The sequence below is a fragment of the Leishmania martiniquensis genome, chromosome 9 (genome assembly GCF_017916325.1).
Source record: "Leishmania martiniquensis isolate LSCM1 chromosome 9, whole genome shotgun sequence".
Taxonomy (NCBI): Eukaryota; Euglenozoa; class Kinetoplastea; order Trypanosomatida; family Trypanosomatidae; genus Leishmania; species Leishmania martiniquensis.
Genome location: NC_090144.1, coordinates 385,001 through 406,447, shown reverse-complemented (window position 1 = coordinate 406,447; position 21,447 = coordinate 385,001). Strand labels below are relative to the sequence as shown.

The 21,447-nt window shown below is 61.5% G+C and overlaps 2 protein-coding genes across 2 annotated transcripts; both read left to right on the top strand.

Annotated features, from left to right (window-relative positions):
* Positions 1-624: 624 nt before the first annotated feature.
* Positions 625-15,414, top strand: LSCM1_07619 (uncharacterized protein; the record flags this gene model as incomplete). The annotated part of the gene is made up of 1 exon (XM_067324984.1): positions 625-15,414. One exon carries the CDS (start codon positions 625-627, stop codon positions 15,412-15,414), a length of 14,790 nt encoding a protein of 4,929 aa, XP_067180829.1.
* A 1,600-nt stretch (positions 15,415-17,014) lies between these two features.
* LSCM1_07618 (uncharacterized protein) lies at positions 17,015-20,293 on the top strand (the record flags this gene model as incomplete). Its single annotated transcript, XM_067324983.1, has 1 exon — positions 17,015-20,293. The coding sequence occupies one exon, from the start codon at positions 17,015-17,017 to the stop codon at positions 20,291-20,293; it is 3,279 nt and encodes a 1,092-aa protein (XP_067180828.1).
* Between the last annotated feature and the right edge of the window lie 1,154 nt (positions 20,294-21,447).

The following is a 21,447-nucleotide window of genomic DNA, read 5'->3' as shown; positions in this document are numbered from 1 at the left end:
GCCGATGCTGACGCATCGAATGAATCACTCTACCGCCTTGTCACATACAAAGGAGTCTCAGTGCGCCTATTATATTCCTCAGGTCACGGTAAGGATGTGTTTCGACGACCGTCGTTCCCACGTCAGAGCTCGGAGAACGAGGGCTCCTTCAGTCATGCTGAAGAGACTTTGGTGTGCACTGAAGGTACCCTTACAATCTACTTGCAAAATAGTACGCCTTCTTCTCAAAGTCAGCCGCGTGTGGGGGGAGCACTCATGACTAGAAAGGTAAGCATTCGGTGGAGCGTTCCATGCGTCACGGCGATTGGAATTCTCCTTGAAAGCGTCGAGCAGGCGCCACGTCGCGCTGTCTTTTGGGACAAGCGGCCCGCTAGTCGCATTCGCATCGGTGATGCTAATGGCACGTCCAGGTGGTGGTCTTATGCTATTGGCAAGGTTGTTATGTATCGAAAAGTGGAGCGCGATCGCAGACGGTTCGACTGGGAGGCGTATCAGCGACAGAAGCTCTTCTTTTCCAGCCTCTTCACTTTCTGTCTGCGACTCCTACAAGCGCCTTGGATTCCCGAGGGGGAAGGGCAGAGTGTAATCGAGGATCAGCTGTCGCGCATACCTGCGCAAGATATCATGGCCTGCTGGAACTCGGCAAGAGAGTGCTTGTTCGACTTTCAGCAGACGAAACGGCGACCACAGGAGAGCGCGTATGTGCAATACCTGCGTTACCGGTATGTGAACGAGAAAAAGTCTCGTGAAGCGGCGTTTCTGGCGCTACACCCTTCGGCGCATCTCCCAGTTGAGATTGGGCTCACTATCGAGTGCAAAGAGCTTGCAGCTGCTGTTGACAGCGATATGAGAGCAGCCATAAATCAAGTTTATTTGGGTGCCACTATGAGCAAAGACCAGCTACGCGTACAGATATGCGTTGCCACCGCTACTGTCGTCGTGGAGGGTGAAGAAGAGAATCCCGTTCTCGCTATCGCTAGTAGCGACACCACTGGTGTTTCGATTACGGCGTCAAAAGTAGGACATACCCCAGCAAGTGGCAAATTTGTCGTCGAAGAAGTCGTAGCCTGTCTTGGCGTGTCTTGCCAAGAGCTTCTCATAACGAAAGCTGTCTCATACATTCTCGCTGCAAGGCCGTTCCTGCGCCAGGACTTGTCGGGCGTCGCGAGCGACGCGGCCTCGGCAAGAAACGAAGATCGTGCGAAAACGATGCAGCAGCAGCAGTTGTTCTCGTCATTTGATGTCGCCGTGAAGTCCATAGCTGGGAAAGCTGAGGACCTCTGCTTGCACGCGCAGCACATTCAGCTAGCTCTGGTGCCGAGCAGGCCAATCGTGGCTGAGATTCAGGAAGTCGGCGCCGCTGTCAATGGCGCTAGTCTCTTGCATATGTGCTCGATTGCCGCCACACGTACTGTGAATGGTGAAGGCACTCACATTGAGTTGAGGACTGTCAGTGCAAGCATATCCACCAACGTTGAGGGATTTGAGTACGTGAAGCTGCGTCTCGCATCCGTGAAGCAGTGGTGGGCGAGCAGCGCGAGCAGCCATGTGTCTGGCCTACAGACCAAGAGCGCAGCCAAAGCAGAGCAGGATGCGCCACCGAAGAAGCTGCAGGTAAGTGTGGTGCTGGGCTTCGAGTTTATCGAGTACGGCGCGCTCGCGTTTGAGACGTTTTCCATTCGGTCCACCTTCGGTGATGGATGGTACAGTCATCTCAGTGCCGCCGCAGGTACTACAGAAGGGTGGTGTCACAGTGTTCCCCCGCGACCGCACGATCCCTTTATCGACATTCAACTGTGGGCAGGAGCCTTTTTGGCGTATTCGCCGTTTGCCGGCAGCATCGACGACAATGGCATCGCCTTCACGTGTAACTTTAACCACGTGACTGTGTCCCTCGGCGACGCTCTAATCTCCACCCTGGAGTCTCTTTACGACACCATAGTGGTGGCTCTATACACGAGCGAGGACCGCCACGTGTATCTGAGTGAGCGAGAGAAATTCACGGCCCCTTACATCAGCGGATTCTTTACGGGTAGTCACATGAGGCTTCTCTTGGATAGCAACGGCGGTGGTTTGGCATCGCTGCCGGGATACGCTGATGCTGCGATTCCAGGCAGCACCGATGGTCGCTACTCTGGCGCGGCACCCCCACCGCCCCTTACCCTGGAGTTTCTTAGCGAAGGCTGCCTGCACGTATCTCTGCAGCGGTATTGCGACAAGCGCATGGATATCCAGGTCGTGCTCCAGAAAAGTGTGAACGCCTACCTCCTCGGTGCACCGGCGCACATTCCTCTTTTCGTGCCCCGAGCCGAGATGCGTGCAGAGGTTGACCTTCATTTGTGCCTGCCAAGTGGCGCAGACTTACCCATCTTCCCGTACAGCCGGCTGGGCGTGGCCATGAAAGTGTCCAACGTAGCGCTTGTCGCGCATATTCCCACGCTAGTAGTCGCCTGGTCGCACTTCAACACCCCATCACTGCCGCTGTGCCGACTGCGTAACATCGGCTCGCGCCTCCACTTTTCCTCTCGCCCCAGTCGTCCCGGTGCGACACTTGCGCCAAGGTCGCCTGCCTCTGCCTCCGTGGAGGCACTTGGCGCTACCGCCTTTGCGCGCATCTCGCACCTCTCGGAAAATGGAGTGAGAAGCGCCTCGGCGTCGCTGCCCGCGCGCATGCCGTGCCCTCTGTACTCGGCACCGGTGTTCCCATCAGATATGCGCCTGAGCATCGAGGTTGCAGAATCGGAGCTGTACTATCCATGGGGCGAGGGCAGTGTGGCGCCGCTGTATCTGCGCGCGGAGGTGCCAAAATGCGAAGTAGTCATGCTGAGTCGAGACGCTTGCTTAGAGGTGACTGTGCGAGGATGCATGGCAATGCCCCGCGTCAGAGCCACGCTGCCCACCCTCTCTTGTGCGATGAGTGAAATGGCCGCTCAGCGCACAGAGACGGATGCACCTACTGAGAGCAGAGATGATGAGTCATCTGATGGCGCACGTCCATGGGCAACGCTCAAAGGGCACTCGACACATGTGGATGCTTCAGATGAGCCTCGCGTTCCGCTCCAACACGTGGCCAGTGCACAAGCTGCCTTTCCAGACGAAGAGAGCTTCACGGCCCCACAGCATGGCGCATCTTCGCCGCCCGCCTCATCCGTCATGCAAGTCCGCATTATGTACACGATGGACAGTCGCCTGCCGTTCAAGCTGGAATCCCCTGAAGAGTCTTTGCGAGTCTCCTTGACGGCACCCGCTGTGGCTGGCAGCGGAAAGTTGCCGGGGCCTTTGCATGCTAGTCTGCGCTCGCCGGCTGAGGTGGCCGCGTGGATGACCTTTTTCACCTTTTTCAATGCAACCAACACGGTCCCGCTCTCCATGTCGAGCCGTACGGCTACTGCATCAGCGACTTTTGCTTCAGCGGGGAAGGACAACGGTGGCGAAGTCGGCAACAGCATCCCTACGGCCACGGAGCATAGCCCACGCCGTCTCATCACGAGCCTACACACCTCTCCGATCGTGCTGCATTTGCCCTTCGCAGCGGTGGCTGCGGTTCTGTGGGATGGGATGGAATTTGTGGCCTCACCCGGCTACAGCGCGTTGCGCATACCAAAGATGGATGTATTGGTTCACGAGCAGCTGTTGTGCAGCGCAGCCGCAGGAGTGATGGCGTCGATGCAGCAGCTCGCGGCGTTGCGCGACAACGGCTACGCTGTCCTGTCACTCCGTAGCAGGAGCAATAGCAGCGCCGACAGCATAGGGGAAGCAAAGGTGATGCCTGCGATACTGCTGGAGTCGCACGCCACAGGTCCAAGCGTGATGGATGTGCGCTGGCGATTGGTGCTACCCTCTATGGCAGGGCAGCTTGGCGCCGTCACGACCCTTGTGCAGCTACAACAGTGCTCCACCGTTGCCGCGGTGAATGCAGTTTTCGTGGCTCGAAGTGCTCAGGCTGCCCTCCTGAAGGCTGTAACTCTGCAAGAGAGTCAGCGTCGGCACCTGCGCTACGCGTGTTGTCTCGAGTCGATTGGCAATTGTGTGAATAGCAGCAACGCCAGCAGTGATGACGCCGACGCGCAGGCGCAGCTGCTGCCCCTCCTTTCCCGGCCATTGGCGATCCATCTCCACAGTTGCTGCTTCACTTTTGAGTGGAAGAGCGGACTGCAACGGAATCTGCGAGCGGGCGTCACGGTGGCTCTCGCGAATGCACGGTGCAACGATTACGATGCGCACAGCCACTTTTTATCCAATCAAGCCACCGACAACAGCTACAGCGCATCCAGACATGGCCCACAGCGCTGTCCTCTGCCAGCGTCTGTGCCGCTTCTCATGGAGGTGGAGGCAGTAGAAGCGTATGTCTGGTGGACTGCCGCAGAACGCGCCAGCACCACGGAAGCTGCCGTTAGCAAGGATGCCGTGCCGCTCGGGGAACCGCGGCTGGCGAGTACGCAGCACCCCAATTTGCCGCCACTGACAGCCTGCATGCCGCTCCTACTGTATCCCTTCCAGGTGCGCACGCGCATTGACACCGCGGCCACGGCGTCGGGCATCCGTGTATCTGTCGGACGAGAGGACGCGCGATTAGCTGCAGGCGACGAAGAGCCAGCGATGAGCCTTGCGGCGACCGGTGGTGAAGACACTACCGCCATAGCCGTGCCTCACTCGCCGTTGCTCTCCATGGCGTCTTTGCACACAATGTCGTCGGCTACCTGCGGCAGTAGCAGCAGTGCCACGGTGTCAGCAGCACCCAGTGCTATCATGCCCCGCATGCGTTCCACAGAGGAGCCACCGGCACCTGTCTTCGAAGTCACTCCAATTCATGTGGTGCTCAACACCTCTGCGTACGTTGTTCTGAGCGAGATGTTACTGCGTAAGGTTCAGGGGGCAAGAGCAGCTACAGAAGCAGGCGCCCAGGGTCCGGTGGTGGAGGCGGCCCCGCCTGCTTTGCGCGGCATCGCGGCTGTCACGCAGTACTACCTCACGCACCGCGTTGTGGGGCCTCCAACGACAGTGCGAGACAGCGCTGCTACATGCAGCGCATCCGCCTCCTCACCCCTCGTACCTCTGGCCTACAGCAAGCATGCGCCAAGCAGCTGCACTAGCAACGTCAGCAACAGTTATGGCGGCAGCTGGGGTTGGCATGCGCCTTCGTCGCTCATAGGAGCCCAGGCGTTGCACGCGGGGACGCTCTACGTCTTTTACTACAACATCGCGCTACAGCAATGCGTGCGGGTAGAGAAGCGGTCTCCGGCATCATGGCACTTCGAGGAAGAGCAGTCGAATAGTGACAACTCGGGTAGAGGCGAGGATGAGGGTATGCACGAGGAGTCCCTTGACGCCGTCGGTGGGACCGCGGGAGGGGAACAGCGCAGTGGCCCGATCAGCCCCGCTCCTCTCAGCTCGCGGCACGCGATGGACAGATTGTCGACGTTGCCGACGCTGGCAGCGCACGAAGTCCCAGTCGAACTGGGCGAGAGAGGGGTTGGCGAGGGTCCTCAGAATTCACCATCGCCACCGACAGCTGACGAGCACATGCTCCGAGGGCCTCATGAGCGCCTTTGCTCGTCTGCGCACGTGACGATTGCTGTGCCAACGGTGTGGCCACAGGCTACCACGCCGCCTCGCCTACAGGTGCGCATGACTGTGGCGGAGGTGTGCCTTAGGCTTGTCTACTACCACGACGCTGAAGCTAGCCCCGCCGCGACCTCCGAGGAGCACGCTTTCTGGCAGCGTTACGCCGCCGTCCATGCCGCATCGCGTCGCGCCGCAGCGGCTACTCCTGCATCAGCCACCATGGCTCAAACTCCGTGTCTCATGGCGTTCCTCACCACCACTGTTGCGCCTCTTCGATCACTCCGCTCGGCCGTCGAAAACGTGAGCACGAATAGTGCCAGCACCGTACGAAGGCGCGCAAGAAGCGTTAGCCCGCTGTCGCACACTCGTACTCTCTTGCAAGCGGCCCAACCGCCCGCGCCACTGGCATCTGCGCGGCAGCAGCTGCTTGTCCCTACCGCAATGCTCGAGGAGGCGTGTGTGGACGCTTTGTGCATACGGCTGAGTGGCATCACTCTCTCCAGCTTCACCGACGCGCGATCTGTCCAGTTGGATTCGTGCGTGTGCACTTCGGTTAAGAGGCCCAGTCGGCCCCTCCTCTCCATGACGCAGGTAGAGCTGTACGTTCCGTCTTCTGCTGTCACGTACTCCTCGGCTGCAGAGGCCGCAAAGACGGTGGCGCGAGACCTTCAGGGCTCTGCGTGGGTAACCGAGGCCGCGCGAGGCACGAAAAGTGCTCCCGAGGTCGAGAGCGTCGGTGCGTCTCCAACAATCTCGCGGCAGGATGCGAGCGCGAGCGCTTCCCTATGGACGCCGGTGCTGCCACAGCCGTGGCCGCAACATTCGGAGCCGAAAAGGCACGCCGTAAGGAGTGACTCAGCCAACTCGCCATCAGCGGCAACAGTCCCCAGGGCAACCTCAGCAAGCACCGATACACAGAACCACAATGGGGGCGGGGACTCGAGACAGGAGGTTGTGATGCAAGGCGAGGTGGGGTGCCGCGTGGAGACGTTGACCGTCGACCTCAGTGCTGCCGCGCTACGTGCCTGGCTGGGCTGCCTTGTCGAGTTGCCGATCGCTGCGCTTCGGGCCGCTGCAGAAGAAAAGGAGAAGCGCCTGGATGCGGAAGCCCCTCGGCCCGACCATGCCGGCACCGTTGACGTGGCAACGGTGCCGGCAGACAGCAGTTCGGAGGCAGCCGCGGTACCGGCCTTGTCGCCTGTGCAATGGAGACCTGGCTCAGGCCTGCGCGTGCACGAGATCCACGAAGCCTTCTGGAACCTCGAGGACGACATCACCCTCTCCCGTGATGGCCTTGTCCTTTTCTTTACAAACCGGGAAACAAATTATCTGACGGTGTACCTCAATGGCCACGACATCGCGCTCGACCCCTCACTACTACTCCGCCCGGCAGGGCTGCAGCGGGTGGTGATGGTAGTGCAGGGCGGACTCACCGTTCGATTTGTCGGTAGCGGCCGCGTGAGGCTCCCGCTTGCGTTGTGGAGCTCGTCCCTGGTCGAGACCGCGTCGAACGTCGGTGTGGAGGCAGTGCTGCTTCCCTTCATGGCGATTGGCGAGGGGAGCTACCTAGAATGCTCTCAGGTGCGGCTGGGCTTTACGGAGCCCGCTGCAGGGAGCTCAGCAGGCGGTGACAAGGGCGGCGCGATGACTGCCTCGACTCGGAGGCCTGTGCCCAACTCGTCAGTCTTCACCGTGAAACCCTCGGCAGGGGTGCACACCACGGAGGGCGGCGAGGTTGCAAGCGCGGCCGCGTCGCCGCCACCGCGCCCCTTCTCTCAGGAAGGCCCACACCAGTCGAAGCTTGTGCACCGCAATGTCCATCTGCACCTGCCGCACGTCTCTGTCATCATCGAGCCACGACATGAGTCCCGGCAGCTGCACATTCGCACAGCAGTGGAGTCGTGGATGAGCCTCTGCAACGGGCGACTGCTGCGCGACGACGTGCAATGCGCTGGGTTCATGGTAGCGTCGGAGTCTGTCTACGACGCTGTCACGACGACGGCACGCACAACGGTGCTGGCACCTGTTGACGTGAGCATCTGCAGCAGCAACGGGCGGCACCACGCTGTGTCGCTGGGGGCGGTGGAGGTCGACCTTGGCCGCGCAGATCTGCTGATCATGTCCACGTACGCTGGAGAGCTACAGGCGCTTCGCTCGTACGTCAAGTACCTGGCACACAGCAAGGCAGAGAAAGCGTTCGTCGAAGTGATAGAAGCAACCGTGGCATGGAAGGCGTCAGCGTCCACCACGAACCACACCGGCACGCACGGCGAAGAGGAGGAGCAGCAGGGCAGCGAGCTGTACTGCAACGACGGCGATGTCAGCGACAAGGGCGAAGGGCAGGGGATGCCGGAGGGGCTCATCAACGGCGCCGGCGGGGGTAGTGCGCGCGAGCGAGTGACGGCGGCACTGCCGCCGTCACGAGCCGAGTGTGCTCGCGTCAGCCACACGAGCGACCTCTCCGCAGACACCACAAGGACAGAAGGGGTAAGAGATGGCCCGAAGTTCATCGATCGGCCGTTGTCATCGTCGGCAGAGCCGACATCAGAGTGCTGGAGGCACTCATCGTACCCTGTGACCCCGCAGGACTCTGCTGCGCGAAGGTGCGCGGAGACAACGTTGCTGCGCCAGGCTGGAGAAGGCAGCGAAGTGCAAGAGGAGACGTGCTCACGCCCGGTGGAGGGAGAAGACGAGACTCACCTCATCCCCGGTGCCGATGCGCGTCGGCAGCAGCAGCAGCAGCAACTGCAACTGCAACGGCGAAGTCGCCAGCGACGTCTTATCGAGCGCCAACAGTCCCGCGGATTCTCCTGTGCGGTTTTCACCCCTTCCGTCGAGGTCATCTTCAGCGACCACCGCTACCCACTTGTGCAGGTTCGCGTCGAGGACGTCATGGTACGTCGCACATCCGCCTCAGCCCTCGCTTCCACCTCCCTCGTGCGGTGCCAAGGTGCCAGCGTGCGGGTTCATGGGCGTGGCCGCTGGGATATGCTTCTCAAGCCGAGTTCGGCATTGACGTGGTCGCTCACGCAGACGGTGTCGCGTCACAGCAGCAACCGCCATGCCTCGCTGGTGGTGGAGGGGGTCCAGTGGCAATGCTCACACCGTATCGTCACAAAGCTACTTTACATGAATCGTCAATTCGGCATTCTGGCAACGAGCCTCCGGCAGCGCCTGACAATAGCGGCTGCTGCAGTGGCAGAGGCAGGCGCTGCAGCGGCGCCAGCACCGGTTGTCGACGTGGCCATGGCCCCGGTTATGCCAACGGGCACGGGCATAGAAAGCTTAGGAAGAGGCAGCAGAAGCGACGCCTCGACGGACAGCACCTCTGTTAGCTCAGATGACAAAGACAGCGGCCCCGAGGACGGCACGGGCAGCAGAAGCAGCAGCCGGCAAAGCCAAGCCAGCACCGCGACATTCTCGGGCACAGGCGCTCCTCTGACAGTGGCGGCGGCACCATCATCGGCATCGCTGCTCACCGCCGCCGCTGACGACCCACGCGCGGCGTCCGTGGCGCCGTCTGAGGGTGGTGGCTACCGCAGGTTATCTGTCGCTGGAGACACAGGGACGCCCATGCGAACTGCCAGCACATCCTCTACGATGGCGACACACCGCCTACTGAACAATTTCAGCCGCACCATTTTCGCCGGCATCTGTGAGCGTGAGGCGGCGGCAAGCGTGCCATCGACGGCAATGCCTGGCGTGCCGAGTACAGCACCCAAATCTGCAGGCCCGCTATCATCGGGGTCCACCGCATCAGCAGCAGCAGTGCGTATGCTGTGGCGCTGCCACGAGCTTTACCGGCTGCCACCAGCATCCACCACCGACATCTTCATCTCGTACCGCCGTGCCAGCTCGCTCATGCTAACCTTCTTCACGGTCGACTGCGTCCAGTGGGATGGAGCGAGTGGTGTTTGGGCACTGAACGCCAAAGGTGAGACAGCGCTGGCAGAAAATGCGATCATGAACGCTGCCAGGCCGAAGACGCAGGTGCCTCCTACAGTGCGGCCACAGCAGCCAGGAAACGCAAGCGGCCCCTCTTCGTATTGCGTTTTCGGCACTACCTCCGCAGCGACAGGGAACTGGTTAGCCTTCACGGCCCTCCAGTACGGCGTGGCGAGGCCTCTGACCCTACGCACCAGCGCGTTCAGAGAAACGGCGGCCGCAGCCGCACTCACCCCAGCCCTGGCATTGGCATCGTCACAGCACCTCACCAGCAACACATTCTTGCGGCCGAGCCCCCCCACGACAGCGGGCCCGTGGGCGAGCAGCGCAGCGGTAGGAACCAGCGGGGACAGCGGCGACGATGTGGGCGAAGGTGGCTTGAAGGTGCTTTCCTACTCGTTGGCTTTGACCTGCGGGGACATGGAGGATTTGGGCACGTCACGCTACCCCATTGTACTCGCCAGGGAGGAGGGTGACGACAAGAGCTCGGTGCCTGTCACGCATCAACAGCAACCACCTCGACGATATGGTCGCCGCTGGTCCTTTTCCGCGTCTTCGGCCGTCGCCTCCGTACCGCTCTCCTGCAACGCGTCATCTCCGTCTGTGGCCTCGCTGGCGAAGGGTGGTGCAGGGCCAGATGGCAGCAGTCCGAAAGATGTTGCTTCGAAAATGGTGCGGAAGGAAAGCAGCAGCAGCAGCAGCGGAGGCAGCGCAAGCCACCGCACTGCCAGCGACTTCGCCCCTGCAGCCCGCGAAGGGCCACCGCAGCACAGGCCCTGCGGCCCTCACGATCTCCTACCGGTACGCCACGGCGCGGCTTCAGCCCGCTTGCACACAGATCATCGGCCGAGAGACAATGCTTCGTCATCGGCAACAGGAGGCCAGCGAGCAGCTGCCCAATGGAGAGGCCGGTCTCTCAACCACAATATCGCTCATGGCCCACCAACAGTGCACCGGCAGCCCCCGCAGTCGTCGTATGCCGGCCCAACAGCAGCTGCTTCAGGGCAAGATACCCAGAGAGGTGGTGGCGATCTGCTCGTCGTGTGCCTGCAAGCACGCAGCTCCCTCTTCAATGAAACCGGCTGCACTCTGCAGCTGCTTTCTTCACCCGAGCCTCTTCCTGTGCCCAGCTCGGCCGCTGACGCCGCACACTTGGCTGCGACGGTGCCCCCAGGCTGGCAGCTCCCACTAGATGAAGAGGACGTGCACAAGGAAGTGGTGCTTCGCGCCTGTTGCCCGTCGACTCGGTGGTTGCCGTCGCCAGCAGCGCCGAATGCCACGCCGGTCCTGCGCTGGTATGAGACACGCGTCGTACTGGGGCAAATCGAAAGCGGCCGTTTCCTCTCCTTTCGGCGTGTTAATGGGGAAGCTGACGCGGCTCGCTCGATGGACAAGGCAACAGGTGTGACAGCAGCGGAAGACTCAGCGAGTTTCGTGCGCGATCGTGCCGTCAGTAATCACTTCGGTGACGATCAAGATGGGCGAGTGCTCCTTCTCTTCGTCATTCACACGTATTCAGCGGACGGAGTGGTGCAGCACATCTCTCTCTACCCCCGCCTCACTCTTGTCAACCACCTCGGCCTCAGCGCACGGGTAGTGGTGTTCCAGCAGGATCTGCTTGCCGGTCCACAGACGCTAGATGAAGCAATGCTTGTCGCTCGATGGACAGCACCGCTTGTCGGTCGTGGGCGGCACGATCGGCAGCGCTTTTACCGCAGCCTTGTCGCCCTCGGCGCCCATGATGCTCTTCCCCACCAGCACGCCCTCCCGCTGCACCTCTGCACGTACAGTAGCAATCTCGTCGTGGGCCTCTCGTTTACCCAGAGCACCGGTGACGCCTTCTTCACGGCAGACCTCGACCCGGTGATTACAAACCTGCGCGATGCTGTGGATCATCACCCACGCCTGCTGCAACTGCGCGACAGCCACGGACGGGCCTTCTACGTGCAAGTGAGCGTGATGCCACGAACAGTGGTGCTGTCCGTGGCGTTGTGGGTGTACAACTTGACCGAATACCCGCTACTTTTGAGCGACAGCATTGCACGGCGCCGCCTCAGTCCTGGGCAAAACATCACCAGCGGCATTATCCCGTCGCAGGGAGAGCCGTTCCTGATCGGCTGTCAGCTCGCTGACTTCACGGAGGGCTTCTTTGCGATTGGGATGGACGGTGGCTGGTCTGGTGCGGTACCTATCAACGTTGGCACCAGTGGCGTGCTCACCTCCTCCTTGCCGCGGCTCGGCATCACGCGCAGCTGCAACTACTCGATTCTCTTCCCAAACGCGCAGGAGGGGCGGCCCATGGTCATCCAAATCACGCCGCGGTGGGTCTTCTACAACAACACGTCGAAGCGACTGCGACTTCACTTCCGCTTCCCTGGGCTCGAGAAGGCGATGCGGCAGGCAGAGAAGCGGCGACGGCAGCTGCTGATGCGAGAGGCTGGCGCTACTGCAACAGAGAGAGCCCGTGAAGCCGCAGCAGCGCCTTTTGCTGCTGCTGCTGCTGAGGCGGGCCCGCAGGCAACGCGACGTCGACTTCTCCTTGAGGCTGAAGATACCGTTGGCGCCCTCAGTTCTATTGCAGCGGTGCAGCTGAACCCTGGGGACTACCACGTGAGCTGCATCGGCCCAATTGAAGGGAACCGATTTCGTGTGCAGGAGGTGTTGGAGGGGGCCCTCCCAACCATTGCGTCCATTACCGGCGCAGGGCGTGTCGAGCATTGCGACATGGCGTCCTACTACGAGTCGCAGCACACACCGTACATGGATGTCGACCGCCCAGGTGAGGCGACGTTCAACCTATGGGCCGCACCGCGCGCGCTGGGGAAGCAGGTGGCCGTGAGCTACGGTAGTAACTTGGTCGCGCAGCGGCCGTCCGCACCTCACCCGACAGAGCTGGAGCCGCACGACATGTACGAAAGGGACGCCGTCATCACAGGCCGCATTGCTGTAGCGGTGCAGAGTGCTGACAATGTGCTGACGGTGCTGCTGCAGCCGATTCAGGGGACGAAGATCCTCGTACAGAACCGGACGGCGTCGCACACTGTCATGGTGCGACAGCAGGGCAGCCGCCGCCGGAACCGCATCCCGCCTCGCCAGAATCGTTTTTTCCTCTGGGAGGACGCGCGTGAGGAGCACGCCATTCGGGTGCACATTCTCGGCTACAAGGGCCGGTGGTTTGATGTGGACTTTAGTGCTGGTGAGTGCCGGGTCACACGCCACGTCGACGTCGACGCCGCCGCTGCCGCTGAGGCGCTCTCCCATGCACGCCAGCTGCACCCTCACCCGACACAAGTAAAGTCGGAGTCCAAGCTGAAGGGGCGGATTGGGGCGGCAGCGGACTTCTCCTTCTACGTGCGCAGCTACACGAACACTGATAAGACGCGCGTCACCATCCTTGTCACGGAGTCTCCTGTGCCAGTCTACGCCGCCATTGACTCGTGGCGCACCTCGCAAGTCGTGTCGCTACGGATGACAATGATGCAGCTGAGCTGGATGCAAGAGATCAGCACGTACGTGACGGGCGTAGCGAAGTGGGCAGCGCCGTTCACGATCGAGGACGGTGACGAAACGGCTGACGACGACCCGCCTGGTGCAGCAATCGCTCTCTCCGAGGGCATGAGCTGTGGCGGCGACGCTGCGGCCGTTAGCGCCGATGGAGCGCCCATGCCACCAAGTGAACGCACCTTGCGCCGGCGCGGCACCACTGTCAGAGCCTCCGTGGCGCCAGCGCCGCCATCAAGTGTGACGACTGCAGTCCTCTTCTCCATCATTCTGGAAGGGGTCCAACTGGAGCGCCTCTCCACGGAGGACAACGAAAACTTCTACGTCGCGATGCATCAGATGCAGTGGATAGACGAAAAGCTGAAGACCGTGTTTGTGTACCGGGCGCGCCCTCGGCTGCCACCAATTATGGCCATGCAGCAGGGCCCCGACACCTCCCAAGGCAGTGCAGGTGCAGCGGAGGCAACTCCGCGCTCCTTCGCCTCCCCATTTCCACCCTCAGCTGCGAAGGAAGGCGTGCATGACCACACTGGTGGCTCCACCAGGCGACGGCAATCACATCGCACCGGTTCTCCTGCGGTCAGTGCAACAACAGCTGCTGCTGCTGCTGCCAAGCGCAACGACGACAGCAGTGGTCGCTGTGCAGCGCACTTGGCGCCTTTCACTGCCACCGCCAACCGCCTACTCAGCACCGCTCTCGGCCGCAGCGAGGCGCTTCTCCTCTGCATGGAGAAGCAGAATGACGTGGAGCTCAGCTACAGCCTCATCAAGTACGCTGATGGTGTAATGCGCTACACAGAACTGCGCTTCGTCGTGACCCCACTCGTGGTACAGCTGACCGACTTTTTGCTGGTGGATATGATTCAGGAGGTGCGTCGAATACAGGCACCGCTTGGCCTTCGCAAGCAGCCGGCCGCCTCACAGACCACCACGACGGCGCCGCTGGTGTTGACGGTCTCCTCGCTTCGACAGCAGCAGCAGCAGCAGCGGCAGACATTGTGGCGCTCCTCCAGGGACGAGGACGCGGACAGCGCGGAGATGGTTGTGGTACCTAGCGAAGACCCGATTTCTTTTCCCCTTGCGCCCTTCTTCGCACGGCGGCGGAGTCAAAGCAGCAGCAGCAGCAGCGTGGTTGTGGTGGATGGCGAGGCGGATGCAGAGGTACAGCTGCCAGAGCACTCGGCCCTTGCAGCTCTACCGGCACCCCAGCACCGGTCTCCGAACGGAAGCGCCGGCAGCGAAGACGCGGTGCAACAAAATCTTGAACAAGCAGGCCCGCCACTGCAGCAGGTTAGTAAAGGCAGAAGCTGCGACAGCGCTAGGAGCAGCGAGGAAGCGCACCACCTGGCAGGCGAAGGAAGGAATCCTGAGAGGGGCGTGCCAACACCTGCCCAACCCTCCCGACATCGTTCTAGCCCATCACGTGCTCCGAAAGCTGCCAACACCGTCGCAGTGCCGCCGCCGCCGCAGCAGCAGCAGCAGGGGAGTGACGGCACCACTGCAGGCTTTCTTTCGCAGGCCGTCTTCCTTCAACGGCTTGTGCAGGAAGTACGCGCACGCCTGGAGCAGCAGGAGATGGGTGTGATGGCTGGATCGGTGGCCGCCCTCACCGCCAGAGGCGAGGAGCGGTTGCGGTTTGGTAATGGGCAACTGTCGCTTCTGCCTGGAGGAATCGCTGGCACGAGTGCCGAGACACCTCATCTCCAGCGGCTACTCGGTGCTACCTCCACTGCTGTGCGCCATCACCAAAGAGCCCTGCAGCGTGGTGGGCCCGGCAGTGGTCTTGTATGGGCCTCCACTGTCAACGCCGACAGAAAGCGCGTTGTGGCTGACCTGAGTGGTAGCGGTAGTAGGGCTCCCGGTGACGGTGGAGCTGGCACTCTGGGCAGCGGCGCTGCAGCCGCAAACCATGGTGCCAGCAACGTTAGCACAGCCTCTTTCATGTTCATCGAGCGGCTCGAGGTGCAGCGCGTGACTCTATACGTCACCTTTGCTCGCCATAGCCCAGACCCACTGCGGCCGTTGCTCGGCGCCTATGCGTGGATGCTGCCCAGTCAGCTACGTCAGCGCGAGTTCTACCTCCCCGCTTGGACGCTCACGCGGCAAGTAGAAACACCCTCCTCGCTGCGAGCGCGTCTTGTGCGATGGGGAATGCAAAGTTTGCGCGAGCAGTGGACTAAAGTGACGAAGCTTGGCACGCTGCTGGACGCGCTGCGATTCTGGCAGCATCGAGCGCTGCCTCTGCATGGTGCCCCACGGCCCTTGACGCTCTCTGCTGTGCAGCGGCAGCAGCAGCAAGGGGGTGCTGGTACTGGGCAGACACTCGCTGCGTTTGCCCCATGCGTGTCATCAGGTGGGGAGGAGAGCAGCAGTGACACTGACGATGGCAGCGCGGATGCGTAAGGGGGTGATGTGCTTGTGGAGAGACTTTTGCATCCCCGCAGCAACGATGATTACGGTATGTCGCGCAGAGAGGGGGAGGGCTGTTGTGAGGATAAGATTAATGGCGCCCATCTTCTGGAGCGGTCTTTGTGTGTGTGTGTGTGTGTGTGTGCCGCTCTCTTTTTTCTGTAGGTTACAGCCACTCCATCAAGTGCTGTTTAGCTTTCACCTGCTCTGCCCCCTCCCACACACACACCTCTCCTAAGTGGCGAGCAATGCATCAAGCTTTGGGGCGCGCCTTTGTGCTCCTCCACACGCACGTGCTTGAGCCTGTGCGCTGCATTGAAGATGTGGCACAAAGCGTCGAGTCTGCTGCGAACTCTTCACGAAGAAGCACCGCTGAAGCACTGTCGCACGTGAGGTCGCTGCGCGTACTTGGCCTTGGCGCTGATGACATTCGCTCAAGTGCGTCGTACCTCTTCGCGATAGCCCATACCACCCCCTCCGCCCCTGTCCACCGCACCCTTCGAGGCCGTGAGGGGAGGGGGGAGGTATAGGCCTCATGCACGTGTGTTCGCCTCGATCGCCCCCCTCCGCAGCCCTATTCGCATGCCTGCATTCCCCTCTTCTCCCCCCTCCCTCCCATCTCCCCCACCTAATGCACCTGCATTGGCTACACATACACACACGCACATATATATATATATATATATGTGCGTCTGTCACTGCTGCACTCGCTCCCTGCGCCTCTCTCTCTCTTTCGCCCTTTCGGTAAGGTTCGCTTGCGCGTACCATTCCCCACATCCCCCTCCAGAGTCTCGCGTGTGTGTCCGCTCTTCAGGCACTGACGTCCAACCGAGTCGGCCATCATCACTCCCTCTCCGCTGTCCCTCTTCCTCACGCCGTGCACCAACACCACCACCATCACCACCCCTCCTCCTTCTCCCCGATCTCCTGTCGAGAGGGTGCAGGTATCTCCGTGACGGTCTTGACAGAGGGAACGCTCCCTCCGAGTCACTGCATCACCGGGCATTCTCTCTCCCTCTCCTCTCTCTCTGTTGTTGCTGTTGTTTTTCGTCTACGTTCGGAAGCGCATTCCGTCATCCAGCGCCGCAGCAGCCATCACACTCTTTCTCAACCGTGCATTCTCTCTCCCTCTCTCTCTAACGCGCACGCACTCGGCACGGTGCCGCCCATCACTTTCGTTGCCGCGTTATCGACAAAGACGTCCGTGTTTGGCTCCCTCAGGTGTGCCTCTGCTGTCTCGCACTGCTTCCCCCCCTCCCCTCCCCTCCCTTCCCCCGCCCAACTGACACACTATCTGTGCGCGTGCGCGCATCTTCTGTGATTGGCCTGTGCGTTCGACGTGCTCCTCAGCACCTCTCACGGCCACCCGTCCGGCTCCTCTTTTCTCGCTCGGCAAGGGGGGGAAGGGGACCACACCCTTCCATCAGCAGCGAGTCGGCCTTCGTAGACTGGGCGGCAGCGCACCCATTTCCACAGGGCCACATCTTCTCCCCACACACACATACACACCTGCACGCACAGCGCGCTCTCCTCCTTTCCACCCCCCGATCCGTCTGCGCTCCTGTGCCCCTGTTTTCGTGTGGACGCAGAAGCGATGTCGTCCAACGCAGCAGAAAACTCTGTGGAGAAGGAAGTGGCGGACAAGTCGACGGCCACGACCGTCACAGTCGATGCCGGCGCAAGCGTGAGCAATGAGCGTGGTTGGAAGGGGTGGAGGAATCGACTGATGAACTGGCGGAGCGGCGGCGGCAGTAGCCATAGCAACAATGACAGCCGCGAGGGCGGTGACCATTCCAAGGAGGCCGTCGCTGCCTCCGATGTCGCCGCAAAGAATAACGAGGAACACGATCAGCAGAGCGCAGAGGTCGACAGGCCTTCTGTGACGGCGTCTACCGTGAGTAGCGCGGTCGCAGACGCAAAGGCCGACTCGACTGCGGTAAGCACTCCACCCGCACGCCCAATGAACATCTGGCTGCGTCGCGCGCTGGAGCGTCAGGTAGAGTCCGCGATTGCGGAAGCTATTCGGGATGGTAAGCCGATTCCGGAGGCAGCGGTGGAGGCCTCTGCCGATACGCCGCCACAGGTGGCTGCCGGTGAGCCAGGGAGCAGTGGCACCGCAACCTCAGCAAAGATGTCCGCCGTCACGCCCGCCGCTCCGAAAACAAGCTTTGCGGAGCTGATGCGGCGGCACCGGGAAGGCCTCGTGCCGCCGAGCGCGCAGCCGCCCGTAAAGGCAACGAAGGTGGTCAAGCGGCCGAAAGGTACGGAGTCGCCACACCCGGTAGTGGCGCGCACAGCGCCGGAGGAGGCGCCAGAGCAGGCCTCCGCCAAAAAGCGTGCGGCAATCACTTCCACCGATCCGCACTCAGTCCCTGAGGCTACACCTGTCGTCTCATCACCGTTGCAGGCAACCCCCACGGCGGAGGCCGACCCCGCTGCAGCCCCTTCCGAGGTGGCGACGGTGCATCAGGCCGCAGTTCGCAAGCGCCCGAAGGCGACCAATAGCGCATCCGCGAAGCGCGCTCAGGGCACCAGCGCCACCGCCTCAGTCATCGCGGCACCGGCACACGTGACAATGGTTAAGGGGAAGGCCTCTCTGGAGGAGCTCCGCGCCCGGCGCAACCGCACCACTGCCGGCGGCAGCGTGGGCCACCATAACACCCCCGCCACTGCAGAGGGTGGCCGCTCTGGTGTAGAGAGCAGCAGCGGCGCCGGGAACGCTGTGGGGGAGCAGTTACAGCAGGACGAGTACAGCGACAGCGCCCTCGATGCCGTCAGCCGGCTTCTCCTTCGCTACTGCTTGGGGAGCCGCACGACGGCAACTGCACCATCGACAGCAGCGGCAACAGACGGTGCGGATGTGTCATCGTCATCGGCGGAGCCGGCGGCAGCCGCAGCGGCAGAATCGCCGCCATCCTCTCCGCAGATGACGACGGAGATCGATTTCCTCAATGAGCTGATGGAACTTTTTGAGAGCAACAGCCTCACACCGGCGTCTTTGGAGCTGCTGCGTGAGCTCTTCCAGCACGTTCGCGTGCTGCCCCGTCCCCTCAGTGTCTCGGGGGCTAGCAAGAGTGACGAGAGCGCAGACGCGGGCGCATCGGCGTCGCAGGACGGCGAGGCTACAACTGCGGAGATGGACGCTGACGCCTACCGCGAGGCCGCTCGCCGGCGTGAGTACGTTCAGCAAGTCATCATGGTGCTGCTGAACCGCCTCAAGCACATGAAAATACAGGAACAGCGGCAGAAGCAGCAGAATAGTGGGGCCGCTACAGCAGCAACATCAACAAATGTGGCATCGTCTCCTGCGCAGCCAACACCAGCCGTAATAAACTGGATTAGCACCACCAAATGCGCGCCGATGCCCCCTCCAACACGGCACCAGCAGCAGCTGTCAGGGATGGTGTATCCAATAGGGCAAAGGATGTCGTCAGCTGCTCCGTGGCCGAGCATGGCCGAGGCGGCTGGTGCGTACCCAGACGAGGTGGCCGCTGCCGCCTTCACGTCGGCCATGACGGCCTACGGCTACCCGAACCCGTACGCCCACCTCACCGTCTTCTCCCAGCATCAGCCGGTGGCGCCGCCGGTTGGGTGGCTGTCGTCATTCGCGTCACCTATCCCCGGGGCCCCTCACGACTGCCACGGCAACATTACACACAACAATAGCAACGTTGCCGCACGCCTCGTCGCGTCGCCGTTTCCCGGCGCCTTCCCCATCATCCCCCCGCCAGCCAATATGGACACCGCCGGCGCAGAGGACCGCGAGATGCAGGAGCTGTTCCGCATGATCCGGGCGCAGCTCACCCAGCCTGTAAGCAAGAAGTCGTCAAGCATGAGCGCCATCGGCACGCGAGCGGAGGCGAGCACGAGCGTGGCGGGCGCAACGCCGGTTGAAGTGTCTCAAGCAGAAAGGGCAGTGCTGCGTCACGTCCAATTGGACTTCAAGAAGCACATGGAGCAGCAGCAGGCGGCAGCAGCTGCTGCGGCAGTCGAGGGTCCCCCGGTACTGCCGTCGCCGCCGCAGACCGCGTCAACGCAGCCGACGGCAGGTCTGAGCACCCCACCCGAGATAGGTGCCACACAACTACGCCGCACGCATGCCACTCCTGGGGCGACTGCTGGCACCCCAGACCCTGCCGCAGGCGGTGTAACCGGCACAACAGCGGCGGAGAAGGCTTACAGCGGGCAGTGTCAGCACCATCACGCCCCTTTTGCTCACCAGGTGAGGTCGCTAGAGAGGACGAAAGAAGCGGCAGGAGGATCACCCTCGGAGGGCGTCACCATCGCCCTCGTCGAGAAAGAAGCCATCGCGGCTTCCGAGGCAGCCCCAGCCAAGCCGCATCGGACAACCCTGAGCCTCAACGCTACGCCGTTCGTGCCAGGCGGCGCCACCACTGCCACGTTTACGCTCACCCCTACCGCGGACTCGACGCCAAAGAAGACAACCTTCAACTACCACGCAAAGCCTTTTCTCCCCGCCGGCAGCGTCCACTCATCTGTACCGATTGTACCACCAAATCGAGTGCAGCCAGCCGCGTCCGCACAGGGGCTCGCACCCCAACAGAAGCCGCAACGGCAGCGAACCGTCTCCTCCTCTGCCGCTCCCTTTCTTCCGAAGAACCTGCTGCCGGCCAACACCTTCCAGACGAATACGCCGGTCATGCCGCCACCCCCGCCTGGAAGTGCAGCAGATCCATGGGCCTCTTACGAAATGTTTGCCCGCTGGCGGGACATGATGGAGAACTATTACCAACAAGTGTTTGCCATGCAACGCATGTCGGCCACAGCGACTGTACTGCCATCCCCATCGCCTACAGACGCTGGAGGAGGGCCGGCCCTGGCGGCGATGATAACCATGCCACGCCCTGCGTAGTGGCTAGAGGGGGTGGGAAAGGCGCAGGAAAAGATTTCGAAGGTGGGGGTGGGGTGGGGGGATGGCGGCCGCGAGGAATGGGGCGTGCAACTGGTGGTATGCGAATAAGAGCAGTTCCGTCGCTGTCTCCTCACCCCACTCGCCCGCCCATTCATTGCCGTCCCTCCCCCTTTTTCAAGACCTTTCCTTCATCTCGCGTCCATAGCCGCCGCCTCCCTTCCCCCCCCCCAAGCACACAGACACAGACTCTCTCAGTCAGTGTGTGTGTGTGTGTCATCATCGTTAGCACTTCATAGACTAACACTATCCGTTTTGTGTATTTTTTGTTGACTTGGGAGCGAGGGAAGAAGAGGGGGGGAACGGGGGGATGATGCGAGCCGGCGCTGCAGCAGTGGAGAGAGTGAGACGGGGAGCGAGGGAATGCAGATGAGGCACGGCAGCAAATGGAGGCAGTTGTCTGTTGATGTTTTGGTGGTGGTGGTGTGTGGAGGGAGGGGGGCGTCTCTCTCCCCTCCTTCTTTACCCCCCTCCCTTCACCCGGGTGCTGAGGCACTTAAGTACCCTCCCCCCACACATAAATATATATATATATTCTTGTGTGTTACTGTGACTGTTTTTATGTGCGTGTGTGGAGTACGTGCCTGAGACAACCAACAAAAAGTGGTAGGGGAGCAGAAGATGAGAGAAAGGGGGGAATCACCTCCCTTTCCCTCTAGCTGGCCCTGCCGTTACGTTCGCAGGCACGCGCGCAAGCATACCTCCCGTCGTGTGTGTGTGTGTGTGGTGCTTGGGTGTCTCACCTGCGGTGGTGATCGGTTGTACGTTACACACATACACAGAGGGGGAGAGAAGCGTAATTTCTCTCCTCACCTTTTTTTTCGGCCGCCGTCTTCGGTTGAGGAAAGAGGCCGTTTTTCCTTCACCGCCCACCCACCTGGACGTACACACGGTGCACCACTGCTTTGCAGAGACTGCTTTCGCCTCCCTCTGTTCATTCGCTGCACGTTTGTGGCTGCTTTTTTTTTAAATAGCGCCACACACTTCATCCCCGAATCCCCTCCCCACGCTCTCTCGTCTCAGGCAGGTGCTGTCCTTGTCGTGTCGGCTACCCCTCTGCCACGCTGTGCCCCACTCCCTCGCCTCCCCCCCTCCTC